Source organism: Panthera tigris, chromosome B1, assembly GCF_018350195.1.
Source record: "Panthera tigris isolate Pti1 chromosome B1, P.tigris_Pti1_mat1.1, whole genome shotgun sequence".
In the NCBI taxonomy this organism is placed as follows: Eukaryota; Metazoa; Chordata; class Mammalia; order Carnivora; family Felidae; genus Panthera; species Panthera tigris.
In genome coordinates this window covers 131,864,006-131,878,817 of record NC_056663.1, presented here as the reverse complement: position 1 = coordinate 131,878,817, position 14,812 = coordinate 131,864,006, and the positions used below count along the sequence as shown (strand labels likewise).

The 14,812-nt window shown below is 36.2% G+C and overlaps 1 protein-coding gene across 3 annotated transcripts in view; it reads right to left on the bottom strand.

Annotated features, from left to right (window-relative positions):
• ABCG2 (ATP binding cassette subfamily G member 2 (Junior blood group)) overlaps positions 1 to 14,812 on the bottom strand; it is a 131,160-nt gene that overhangs the window by 39,730 nt on the left and 76,618 nt on the right. For all 3 annotated transcript variants that reach the window (XM_007074694.3, XM_007074693.3, XM_042984209.1), the window contains exon 2: positions 2,885 to 3,106. In XM_007074694.3, coding sequence (XP_007074756.1) covers positions 2,885 to 3,087 — 203 coding nt within the window. In that variant the 5' untranslated portion in view covers positions 3,088 to 3,106. The remainder of the gene's footprint in view (positions 1 to 2,884; positions 3,107 to 14,812) is intronic.

Sequence of the window (14,812 nt, the reverse complement as noted above, 5' to 3'; positions counted from 1 at the left end):
TGTTAAAGGCGTGGTTGACGGACAGTCCCTTAGCACCCACCACTGCATTCACTATGAGGCTGCACTTCCCCTGGGCTGCTCCAAAACAATGACTGAGTTGCTATATAAAAGAGGATCCTTATTTCTGGAAAGCATACACCAAAGGAGTTAAGGATAATAAAACACCATATGGACAGCTTGCTTTTAGAAAAATACTAATGATAATGGGTATATAAAGAGTAAAAGTAACGAGCAAATGCAGTGAAATGTTAACAGGTGGGGCATCTGAGTAAAAAGTGCAAGGTTTAAGTTTAAAATTATGTCAAAATAGGGTCACCTGAGTGGCTCAGTCAGTTAAGCATCTGACTTTGGCTCAGGTCATGATCTCACAGTTCATGAGTTCAAGCCCCACATCAGGCTCTTTGTTGACAGCTCAGAGCCTGCAACCTGCTTTGGATTCTGTTTCCCTTTCTCTCTGCCTCTCCCCCACTCAAGCTCTGTCTCTCTCTGTCTCTGAAAAATAAACCTCAAAACTTTTTAAAATTATGTCAAAATAAATTATAAATTAAAAAAATCCTGAAACAGTATAACAAATTTCCCTGGAGATTAAAAAATATCCACACATCTACTGGTATGGACTATTTTTTCCATAGATCTTCAATCTTCGTGAAGGAAAGCCCAAATACTGGATATGGGGACAAACTAAGTGTAACAAAAAGGTTTTTCATGAGGAAGTAAAATCTTACCTTTTTGAATGCTAATAGATTTTGTTTTGTCTTCTTCCCCCGACAGAGGAAATCAGGTTCTAGTTACTTAGATCTACAAATGAGATTACAAAATGTCCAAAGGAAAAACAAAACTCAAGATTCTCATCAGATTTCTTGAAATACAGTTACTACTGTGAATGATGGCAGTGCTATCAAACACAAATCAAAAATTAGGTTTATGGAAGCAATCTTTCCCCATCCCAGAAACTCTACTTAGTTGAAATCAACAGATAGGGGAAACATAAGAATCACTGCAGCAAAAACAGGGATGACCTTTCTCAGTGATCCCTAAACCAGACATGTGAGTAAACAAGGAAACCAATCCCACCCGTCCTTTTAACTATAAAATTATAAAGAATTACAAGATTTGACTGAGTTTTTATGAACCTAGTTCTGCACGCAAGGATGAACTCATCCATTGCTGAAATGCATACCAGTGAACCATAAAACTTTATGAAGCCTTGAACAGATGACACTTTTACAGTACCAAGTTACTAAATCTAGTAGTTTTAAAACATAAGCAAGATAAATATATGCTTGCACAGCACGCATTTTAAATCTATTCAACCTGCACATATTCAGGTCCTTTGTTACCTTCCACTTAGCACAAAATCTGAAGTGACCAACATTTTCTTTTTTGAGTATTAATTCTTTTAGGTTTATTTATTTATTTTTGAGAGAGAGAGAGCACAAGTGAGGGAGGGACAGAGAGAGCGAGAGAGAGAGAATCCCAAGGAGGCTCCACATTGTCAGTGCAGAGCCGGTCATGTGGCTCAAACCCACAAACAGTGAGATCGTGGGCTGAGCTGAAATCAAGAGTTAGACACTCAACTGACTGAGCCATCCAGGCACCACATGACCAACATTTTCTTGATTATGATGTTCCACAAAAAAATTATCAGCTTTTCAGAAAGGAAACTTTGCATCTACCATTCCTCTCCTATTTTCCTACTCAGGGTTTCTCAACTAACACACAAAAGCAACAAGGAAGTAAGCTTGACAGTAGGTATTACTCCATGGACAAAGTTCTATCTAATCCTACAAAGCACCTGGCCTCCTGGTAACCCAGTCGATCTCAGATCCCCAGAGTCTCCCTGCCCACAGATAAAAGAGCCCGAAAAAGTTACTTTCTTTGTCTAGGAGTAGTTATTGCCCCTATTAAACAAACAGACTATGCTGTCTGAGCATACCTAGACTCACTCCCCCCTCCACAGACAGGAAAAATCAAGCTCACTTCTGTAGACATCAGAAAAACATTAAAACCCTGATGGCTATCATTTGTGAAAGAGTAGAGATATCTGGGACCAACTAGATTCTACATAAATGCTCATTTTTCTCTCCCCACTCTACCGCCCACTCCACCATGACATGATGCATTCGCCCTGGATGAAGAGAATGAAAACCATAGTTTTGTACTGATTTGGATTCTAAAATACAGTTAAATGTATTGATTTGGTTCCTAATTTCTCTTGGAATTCCACTGCATCACTTAAGCTAAGCCATAGTTTGTCTTATATGTAAATAGACTCTGTCTGCCTATATAATGGGGAGAAGCATTAAGTAAATGGTACAAATTACTGTATAAATGGAACACTCATTTAAAACAAGTGTATTTGAAAACCAAAGTACTTTTACAATATACTGTCATTTCCACTACCTGGCTCTTGCATCTAGGACATAAAGGACATAAAGGACATAAGTACCGAAAAGTGTCTAGCTCATAAGGTACAATAGCAGGTCTTCTCTCTGTTCCACAGATGAGAAAACTAAAGTTCAGAGATGATAATTATATCCCCACAACCAAGAACCAGTAAATTATACAGCCATTCCCATTCAGGAAACCACGGGGTGTACCCAGAAATAATTAAACGACACATTAATTGTTCAGTTTCTCAAACAAAAGTTGATGCACATAGAGCAACCACTTTCCCAATTTGGCAGTTCCTTTAAAGTTAACCACACACCTAATATGGGATCCAACCACTTCACTCCAAGTTCAGCCACAAGAAATAAAAGCACGTGTCTGTATGTCTGTATAGAGTCGTACACAAATGTAATTCCTTTATTTGCAATAAGCAAAACCTGTCAAGCTCACTGTAGGTCAATAAAGCTGTTTTAATACAAGTTCATGAACATACTTGATATTTGTTAATATTTCTTTCTCAACTGTTTTTCGACCAAGAAGAAAGCCACTTGTCACTTTTACTCGATAGTTGATGTTATGAAAACTTAACACAGCTACTTGGGTAAATGTCTTCAGGTCATTGGAGGTTGTCCTGGGGAGGTCATTGGTGTTTCTTCGGGACATTGGGATAAAAACTTCATCATTACTGGAAGACATCTGGAGAGTTTCTGCCTTTCTGTAGAGGGAAAAGCAACAATAAGTTGATAGTCCAGATAAATCAGATTGTAAATACCAGTTAACAGTACACTTAAAACAAGTCATTTTGGTACACATTTCCAATTACAAAATAAATAAATCCTGGAAATGTAATATACAGCATGGTGTCTACAGATAATAACACTGCACTGTATGTTTGAAAGTTGTTAAGACGGCAGATCTTGGAAGTTCTCATCACAAGAAAAAAATTGTGACTTTGTGATAGATGTTAACTAGACTTACAGTGATCATTTCACAATATAAATAAATATTAAATCATTATATCGTACACCTGAAACCAATGTAATGGTATTTGTCAATTTTATCTCTATTCAGAAAAATTAAAAATAGAGATCTAAATTTTTTAAAAGAATGTAAAATACCCAATTAGTCCTTTTTTTACATGCTTAAGTAAAAATATTTTAGGTACAGTGGGTTCAATAAAATACACTATTAAACATGCTTTAAAAACAAGTCGATTTTAAACTACAATGCAATAAATAGTTCCATTTCCAAAGAACAGGCTATATTGTGAAAAGAACAACCATGGGACCTATATTAGGGGGGCAGACACAACTCCAAATGCGTAAACTTCAATTAGTTGTTAATTAAACATCTAATAAGTAAATACAGACAATGAAAATTAATCAAAACTCATAAAACAGGAAAAAGATAAGTGGGAGTTAGACTTGCCTGGTTTGAAAATCATATTACGATACATCTCAAGATTAGGGGCAGACCACATGATTACCATCACCTGTTTTTGTTGTTTCATTTTGGGTTCTTCACATAGTTATTATTATAAAAAGGGAGTTAATCCAGGCAGTCAGGGACAAGAGAAATTTCTCTGAATTTATTGCTCCAGACTCTATATCCCTGACTGTTATGCTCCCTCAATCAGCCAAGAAGAGAAGCTCCAAAACTGTTTGAGATGACATAATCATTTCCATGATGGGTGAACATATTTAAATTCTAGGAAGCTTTAGAATTAAGTAGAAAAACTATTAATAAAATCAAACCAATAATGAAGCAGGTATAGAATTTAGAACAAAAACAGAGTATTAAGTTTATAAATGGAGTTTAGGGGCGCCTATGTGGCTCAGTCGGTTAAGCACCCAACTTTGGCCCAGGTCTTGATCTCGTGGTTTGTGGGTCTGAGCCTCACATTGGGCTCCTGTACTGACAGCTCAGAACCTGGAGCCTGCTTCAGATTCTGTGTCTCCCTCTCTCTCTGCCCCTCCCCTGTTCATGCTCTGTCTCTCTCTGTCTCAAAAATAAATAAACGTTAAAAAAAAAAAATTGAAAAGATTTAGACTAAAGTTAAGATGAACTTAACAGCTTGTGAACTAGGTTTGAAATGTCAAATGACCATCAACTTAGTGTTCTGTTTTGTTAGAGTATAGTTGACATCCCAGTTTTAATTTTTAAAAATCAAAGTTATCAGGGCACCCAGGTGGCTCGGTCTCTTGAGCATCTGACTCTTGATTTCGGGTCAGGTTATGATTCCAGGGTTGTGGGACGGAGCCCCACATCAGGCTCCATGCTGAGCATAGAGCCTGCTTAGGATTCTCAATCTCTCTCTCTCTCTCTCCCCACCCCACCTGCCCCTCTCCCCTGCTCACGCGCACTCTCTCTCTAAAAGAAAAATAAATTTAATTAATTAAATTTTAAAAAATAAATAAAAATGAAAGTTATCCACGAAGAACTTTCTCTCTGGCTATGATGGAGCAGCTGTTCCAAACCCAGCATCCTCCAAAGAGAACATTGTAAAAGTAGATAAAATGTAACATGCAACTATTTGAAGAGCTCTGTGTGATTAGAGTAACCAAAGCAGCTAGGACTTGCAGAACCAAAATCCTGGAAAGGAGAGAATGCAAAGGCAAACCCAGCATTCTGTGCCCTTTCCTCTCCAGGCAAATTGCAGACACATGGGGAAAATTTCAGAAAAAAAACAAAACAAAACAAAAACAGGCAGAAAGAAGCTGCTAGAGGCTAAAAATCTGAGCAAATATTTAAGCAGCCAATGATAAAGAAAATTTTTAACTTTTAACATTTGTGGACCCTGCTCCTGGGCTCTCAGGGAAGCTATACTTTACATTTCCCACCAAGGTCAAAATGACTTGGCAAAACCTCAAAGCATAGGCTCTACCTCTGTCTGGAGCACACATTGCATGTCTGCTTCATTCAAAAAACAACCAAAAAGGAACATCAAACATACAGATAGGAAAAACAAAAGAAACCTCTTGGTTCCCATAAGATTAAAATCATACAGCCTTGCACATGCTGAAAACATAAAGTCTGTAACTTTCTGGAATGCCCTTCTTCATCATGATGTGTAACTCTTCATGTAAAAAAACATGTAGAACACTGCACCAAATGTTCCTTCCCCAAAGCACTCTCTTCTTTGTCAAGATTATGTATCCTGGGCTATTGTGCTAAATTGGGCTCGTCTTTCCTTTTCTCTTTAAAAATTTTAAAAAGATTTGTTCATTTTGCATCAATGTTACTTGGCATAGAAGGACAGGATATTAGAGAAACTCTTGCAAGACCTCCGAGCAACTCAGGCGCTGGGTACCAGCACAGGTACCCCTGTGAACTCCCAGCACCTCATAGATATATCGGGTGAGTTCTCCTGATATCTGCACCTCCTCAATTTGAGTTGATGGTCCTGACTTTTATTCAAGCTGTTGAGAGTTACAGGAATGATCTCAGGTGGGAATAACCTACAGGGGTTGGAATTGATGGGCTGGATGTTTGAATTTGGCATTATACTAATTGCTAGACCTTCAGTGTAAGGCTTGAGTAAATTTTCTGGTTAGAAATATGAGAGACCGAATCACTCAGCTCTAAGCAGCAAGGACATTTGCTACTTCTGGCCAAATGATCCTTTCAGATGACTGAAAGCCTGTAATGGAAGTGTCAGAGGATATTCCTCAAGACCTGCAGGGGTCCCATAGGAATGTTCCATCTAATAAGGTAATTAATGATTGGATGGTCCAGGGACACAGACATAAAGACAGATCATCCAGTGCTCCCAGCCCCTTCGATGGTTTTTACCTCACTGAGAGAAATCCAGAGACATCAGAAGGTGTATCACGGTCCTTGGAAGTAACTCTCACAAGCAGCACCCTCTCAACCCACCACACTTGATATCCTTAGATCTTAGTCAAGCCTTATTCTACAAATAAAACTGAAACTAAAACGAATGGGGAACCGTGCTTCAAAAGCCTAACGCTGCTGGAAAACCAACAACCACCCACAGGAAACTCTGGCAGGCTGTACGTACAATACATGTGGAGCCTACACACGGCAAGTGGTTACTAATGGGGCAATTTAAGGATAACCTGAGTCTCAAATCCCAAATGCGGTTCTTCGACATGTCTGGATTAGTTTTCTTGTGTACACTATGAGAGAAAGCCAGCTATAAGACTAAGCAGCTAGAAACTAGGGAGCCATTTGGTGTAACCAGTGAACCCCTGGCTTTGGGGGAGGACCCAACCCTCACAAAGGTACTCTGGGCTTCATTCGGTTTGTTCGTTGCTGTAGCGTTTCATATCTTTGGACAAAACCGACCGAGTTCTTACTGGAAATGGAAAATAACTAGTTAATGGATCCAGAAAGTATCCTGCTGTCTTGCAATCAGATTTGTTTTAATAAAAGGAGGATATTTGGAAGTTGGGTCTTAGATGTCCTCTCCACAAATATTACTGAAACAGAGGCTAATTATGTGTGCACCTTGTTTGTGTAAATGTCTATATGCGTTACAGATGAGGTATTTTCTCTACCTCCAATTGGTATTGCTAAAATTAATCTGTAAAGGAGTTCTATTTAATTAGTTTAAAAGCAAGAGCTCTAGAAACTGGGCATTCTAGAACTCAGAAAGATAAAAATAACTCAAATGTTTTTCAAGTTCACATGATCTGGAATAAAATTCCCTACACTCTGGCTTTTACGTTACTCCATAATAAAGATGCCTCACAGCAAGGAACCCAACTGATGGGCCAAAGAAATAAGGATAGACAAAGACTTAAGACACCTGACCCACTTCTCAATAGCCATAAAAAATGAAGAAAAAGGGAGCAAGACAGGCAGACACCGCAAATCCTAAAAACACCTCTTAAACACAAACACCAGGACCAATGCCCAACCAACCCACTGCCTGCTCCTCCACCTCCTCCAGTGGCCTGAAAAGCAAGCAGAGAAAAAAAGCCGGTTCTGCAGGAGGAAAATACAGGAGACGGAGATAAAGTAACGTTAGTCCAAACTTTGACTATGCGTCTGACCTTGCCAGCAGCACTCCTGCTGCCTCCGCCCCGTCCTGTTACTGTACCACCATCCGGGTCTCTCACACAGGCGGCTCCTACACCAAGGCCTCGTGCGCTATCCACTCCTGCTCATCCTACCGTCACTGGTCACTGTCGAGGAGCACAAAGCACCGCAAGCTATTGGGCCCCGTCCTTATGAAGGTCCAAACTGGAGCAGCTCCAAATCAGCATGAAGAGGCCCGAGGGCTCCCTTGGACTTAAACCACTCACTTGAGACTTCCCCACAGAAGCCCCAGGTAAAACTGACAGTGGAGAACAGGAACAAACTGATTGACTTTCAAGTGAACACAGGTGCAACGTATTCGGTATTAAAGCTAACTCAAGGTGGCTGCTTTAATTAAAATAGACACGTTTTTGCAGTTATCAACATAAAATATAATAATCAGCTTTTATTCTACCTGAATTTATTCAATTCGTGTTCTATCTGTTGCAATTTGTCAGCAAAAATAACTTAAAATGCTATTGGATTTTGTCTGTCTCATGAAGTTCTCATGGGTAATTGTTAAAAGCAAATAGGTTAAATACATAAAAAGGTTTATAGCTTTCAAAATCTCTGGTAAGTTAAAACTTTTGCTAGGCTAAATCAAAAATTGGGTTGAATTCATTGGGTATCTAATTTTCCAAGTAAGATAAAATCCGGAAACATTTATTACTAAACAAGGCTTTTCTGCTTTTGTATTATTACCGAGAAACTAAAAATACTTAGATCTGCTGCTAAATGATTGTATCCTTTATTGAAAATTATACTATGAAAAAAACACGTTTCTAAAAACTGAAATGTGTTCATAAATTTGCCAATGTAAAGAATTCTAGTGTTAACAGTTCAAAATCCTAACTACTTAGTTTTCACTGAAGACTAAGGTTTCTAAGAGTGAAAATTCTGCTAAATGTAATGGAGACTGCTGGAAATGACAAAGAAAGCAACTCTGTATGTAGGAAAGTAGAAGATGTGCAAGAAAGATATAAGGAATGAGAAAACATTTTTGTTGAGAGAAAAAAAATAATTTTGTCCTAAAATAAGACTGATTGTTTTACAGAGGGAAAGCTTACGGCAAAGTCTAAAAGAAAAGGAAAGTTGTAGAAGGTCTGTGAAGGGGAAAAGAATTTGATGCATTGTCAGGAATGACTATGCTCAGAATAAACAAGTTTAAAAGTAAACTTGTATAGAAAATGAACAACAAACAAAACCTAAAAGCAGCAGAAGGAAGAACATAATAAAGATTAGAGCAGACAGAAATGATATAGAAACTAAAAAAACAATAGAATGAGCTGATTCTTTAAAAAAAATAATAAAATTGGTAAACCTCTAGCCACACTTAACAAAAAAAGAGAAAGGACTCAAATAAATAAAATCACAAATGAGAGAGGAGAAATCACAACCAACACCACATAAATACAATTATAAGAGAACATTATGAAAAATTGTATGCCAACAAATTGGACTACCTAGAAGAAATGGATAAATTCCTAGAAATGCATAAACTACCAAAACGGAACAGGAAGAAATAGAAAATTTGAACAGACCTGATAACCAGCAAAGAAACTGCATCAGTAATCAAAAATCTCCCAACAAACAAAAGTCCCAGATCAGGCTTCATAGGCAAATACTACCAAACATTCAAAGAAGAGTTAATACCTATTCTTCTCAAACTATTCCAAAAAATAGAAAAGGAAAGAAAACTTCCAAATTCAGTCTATGAGGCCAGCATGACCCTGATACCAAAACCAGATAAAGGCACCACACAAAAAAAGAGAACTACAGGACAATTTCCCTGATGAACATAGATGCAAAAATATTCAACAAAATACTATCAAACCAAATTCAACAATACATTAAAAAAAATCATTCCCATGATCAGTGGGATTTATTCCTGGTGGTTCACTATTTGCAGATCAATCAACATGATACATCACATCAATAAAAGAAAAGATAAGAACCATATAATCATTTTAATAGGCACAGAGAAAGCATTTGGCAAAGTGCAACAGCCATTCATGAGAAAAACTCCCAACAAAGTACAGGGATAGTGGGAACATACCTCAACATCGTAAAGGCAATATACAAAAAACCCACAGCTAACATACTCAGTGGAGAAAAACTGAGACCTTTTCCCCTATGATCAATAACAAGACAAGTATGTCCAACTCTCACCACTTTTTTTCAACATAGTACTGGAAATCCTTGCCACAACAGCAGACAACAAAAAGAAATAAAAGGCATCCAAATCTGTAAGGAAGAAGTTAAACTTTTACTATTGGCAGATGGCATGATGCTGTATACAGAAAAACAAAAGACTCTACCAAAAAACTGCTAGAAGTAGTACATGAATTCAGTTAAATCACAGGACACAAAACCAATGTGCAGAAATCTGTTGCATTTCTATACACCAATAATTAAGCAACAGAAAGAGAAATTTAAAAAACAATGCTATTTACAAGTATCCATTAATTGGTGAATAGATAAAGATGTTATATATATATGTGTATATATATATATACACATATATATATATACATATATATATACACACACATATATATATACACACATATATATATACATATATATATATACACACACACACACATACACACACACACACACACACACACACACACACACACTAGAATATTATTCAGCCATAAAAAGAATGAAATCTTACCATTTGCAATGACATGGACGAAACTATAGAGTTTCATGCTAAGCAAAATAAGTCCATGAGAAAAAGACAAATACCATAGGTTTTCACTCATATGTGGAATTTAAGAAACCAAACAAATGAGCAACGGGGAAAAAGAGAGAGAGAGACAAATCAAGAAACAGACTCTTCACTAGAGAGAACAAACTGATATTGACCAGAGGAGAGAGGGCTAGGGAGGATGGATTAAATAGGTGATGGGCACTTGTGATGAGCAGTGGGTGATGTATGGAATTGTTGAATCACTACATTGTATACTTGAAACTAATATAATACTAGATGCTTAGCTAACTGGAATTGAAATAAAAACCTAAAATGAAAAAAAGTACACCAGTATAAAATTAAAATTTGGTTTTTCTCTCTGTTAAAAAGATAAGACTTACTTAGATTATTGATCTGCTCTTGATAAGAAATTACAACATTTTTTTTCTTTATCTGCTTAGAAAAACAAGGGTTTCTATATTTGTTTTTATCAGGTCTCTAATTACCAAAGAAAACTAAAACTTGTCAATATTAAAGGAACTGAGTTTTGCTAAGAATTATTTAACCTTCTATAGAATCTCTTAGTGCCATTTTGGTTAAAACTTAAAACTTAAGTTTTGTAATGATCTGTAATCCTATTTAGGCATGTGCTTTCAAACTTTTTGATATTTTTAACAAACTTCCCAAAACTTTAAATTCTAAATAAAGTTTTTCACAAAAACTTTAGCCTTGTTTATTTGGATGTTAAGTTACATGGGAAGCACTGTCAAACAAATAATGATAAACCTTCTTAGATTGTATTATGTGGGTAAATGCTATATAACTGTTCCAGAAATTATAGAAAATTCCTAAAGTTTTAATATGTCCTGGTATAATGTCATCATTTCAAATTCCAATTATTGAAACATTAAACTGTTATGTGTCACAGAAATAACTGGATTTCCTTGTCAACTGTATTATAATGAACTTTCATCAGACCTTTAACCATCTCCATCTTTGAGTCTTTTGTCATTTATAGTTATTGTCTGATGCTCTTACAAAATCTGTTTCATCTTCAAGGAGATTCACGAAAAGGACTTTTGACAAATATAGTTTTTTGATGCCCTTAAGATCACAAAACTAAACTAAGAATTTCCAGGACTAACCAAAAAAACTGCACTCAAACAAAACAGAAATTAATAACATGGGACTAAGTGAATTAAGAAAAAATGATTATAGTTTTTACAACTGTAGTTTAAAACTGCTGGTTCTCTGCTCTTCCAGATTTAAGGAAACTTCTTCTCTTAAAATATCTATGATTTACAAAAATATGATAAAATATTCCTTTGTGAACACATAAAAACATTTATCTTTTCTCCCTACCTGAACCCTCCAGAATTTAGAAACTCTCAATAATTATTCTTGCTTTCATGGCAATTATAATTATTTGCAAAAGTACAATAAGAATCTGTTCTCCTTGTTACAGGACACCATTGGAAACACTGGTTATATTACCAAGGCTCTGACTGGAATGTCATATTTGAGAGACACATGTGTAGACTCAGATATGACCAGACAGCTTTAAGGAACTGAAATTGACTTTATGGAGCCAATAAAGCCCCTAGGAGGTGTTGGCCTGATACCGTGCTTACAGAGTTCCCAGCAGCTTTACCAGGCGAGTAAAGAATATCACTTCCTGACAGAAGCACGAACCTCAGGAAATGTGGGGGACCTCAAGAAGACAGGAATTCACCCAAATCTATAGGTATTATAGTAGAATCTTATGGCAAGTATTTGGTTTCACTCTTGGCCTTAAAAAATGTTAAAGGTTCAAACTGAAATTCATTACAAAGTTTCAACAAAACAGGTTTAAAAGAATCTATATATTCAATTACTATTCCTGCTATAAATACTTATGTAAATACTTAGGTAAATAATTAGGCCAAGTTTGTTAAAACTGGACTTATTTTACAAACAAATTAGTCTTTATTGGGCTATTTTTGACAGGAATGAAGGTGACTTTAGAGAGAAAGGTTATATTTCAAAAACACACCTTTATAGATGTTAGATTCTAGTTCTGATTAATTATCTTTGAGGGTTTGCTGTTTGCCTATAAAACTGGGCTGGATCCTGAATTCTGGTTTCTTTGACTATCTGGCTATTTGGAGCTATCTCTCCAAACTAAGCCTTCCTATCTTCTCCCATTCTTTTATCTTAAAATCATTAAGAACTAAAACTGCCCTTCTTCCTGAAGTCCTGCAAACTGAAGCTGAACAACTTACGAAAAACTTTAGAGAAATTGCCGTATATATATATATAGAGAGAGACAATATTAGTGCCTTTGCTCTATGGGCCACTCAAAAGGATCACCAGAGACATGTTAACTATAAAGCAGAAAAACCCATCAGGTTTCTGCTGCCTGCTTCCATTCCATTTCTGTATGTTGATTTTGTATCCTGTGACTTTACTGAATTTGTGTATCAGTTCTGGCAAATTTTTATCAGAATCTTTTGGATTTTCTATATAGTGTCATGCCATCTGCAAATAGTGACAGTTGTACTTCTTCCTTATCAATCTGGATGCCTGTTATATCTTTTTGTTGCCTGATTGATGAGAATAGGACTTCCAGTACTAAATAACAGTGGTGAGAGTGGACATCCCTGTCTTGTTCCTGACCTTAGAGGAAAAGCTCTCAGTATTTTTCCATTGAGTATGATATTAGCTGTGGGTTTTTTGTATATGGCCTTTATGATGTTGAGGTATGTTCCCTCTATCCCTACTTTGCTGAGGGTTTTTATTAAGAATGGATGCTGTACTGTATCAGATGCCTTTTCTGCATCATTTGAGAGGATCATATGGTTCTTATCCTTTCTTTTATTAATGTGGTGTATCCAGTTGATTTATTTGCAAAAATTGAACCACCTTTGCAACCCAGGAATAAATCCCACTTGATTGTGGTGAATGATTCTTTTAATGTACTGTCAGATTCAATTTGCTAGTATTTTGTTGAGAATTTTTGCATCCATGTTAATCAGGGATATTGGCGTGTAGTTCTCTCTTTCAGTGGACAAACTAGATTTTAAACTAAAGACTGTCACAAGAGATGAAAAAGGGCATTATATCATAATAAAGGGGACACTCCAAGAAGATCTAACAATGATAAATATTTATGCCCCCATCTTGAAAGAACCCAAATATATAAAACAATTAATAACAAACATAAAGGAATTCACTGATTACAATACAATAATAGTAGGGGACTTTCACACCCCACTTACAGCAATGGATCAACTAAGCAGAAAATCAACAAGGAAACAATGGCTTTGAATGACACACCAGACCAGATGGACTTAACAGATATATTTAGAACATTCCCTCCTAAAGCAGCAGAATACACATTCTTTTCAAAAGCACATGGGACATTCTCCAGAATAGATCATATATTAACTCCCAAATCAGGCCTCAACAAAAAGATTGAGATCATACCATAGATATTTTCTAATCATAAAGCCATTAAACTTGAAGTCAACCACGTGAAAAATTTTGGAAAGACCACAAACACATACAGGTTAACAACATCCTACTAAATAATGAATGGGTTAGCCAGGAAATTAAAGAAGAAATTTTTTAAAAATGCATGGAAACAAATGAAAATGAAAACACAATGGTCCAAAACTTTTGGAATGCAGCAAAGGAGGTCATTAGAGGGAAGTACATAGCAATACAAGCCTACCTCACAAAGTAAGAAAAATCTCAAACAACCTGACCTTACATCTAAAGCTAAAAAAGAACAACAAATGAAGCCCAAAACCAGCAGAATAAGGGAAAAAATAAAGATTAGAGCATAAGTGATATTTAGAAACCAAAAACAAACTAACAAACAAAAAAACAGTAGAACAGTTCAATGAAACCAGGAGCTGATTCTTTGAAAAAATTAATAAAATTGATAAATGCATATCACAAAGAAGAGAAAGGACCCAAATAAATAAAATCATGAATGAGAGAGAAATCACAACTAATACCACAGAAATACAAACAATTATAAGAAAATATTATGGAAATTATATGCCAACAAATTGGGCAATCTGGAAGAAATGGATAAATTCCTAGAAACATATAAACTACCAAAACTGAAACAGGAAGAAATAGAAATATTTGAACAGACTGATAACCAGCAAAGAAATTGTATCAGTAATCAAAAATCTTCTAACAAACAAAAGTCCAGGGTCAGGTGACTTCACAGAGGAATTCTACCAAACATTTAAAAAAGAACCAATACCTACTCTTCTCAAACTAGTCCAAAAAATATAAATGGAGGAAAACTTCCAAACTCATTCTATGAGGCCAGCATTACCCTGAATCCAAAGCCAAATGAAGACTCTCTGAAATTTTTAAAAAGGTTTGTTCATTTTGTGTTAATAGCTCCCAGGGCTAAGAAGGTAAACTTTGGAGTTGCAAGTTATCAGCTGGAATCCCCAAGCTTTTCAGGTCCCAGGAAGGCTATGCCGCAGGAATACAGGCAACCCAGAAATAGACCAACTTCTACTGATCCATTCATACTTGATTTGTCTGCAAGGAGAAAGTTAAATCTGCTCTGAAAGACATCATCATCCAAATTTTCAATAAAAAATTACCAGACATGCCAGTAAACAGAACCTAATGTTCTAAAAACAAGAAAATAGAAATAGACCCACAGGTAAT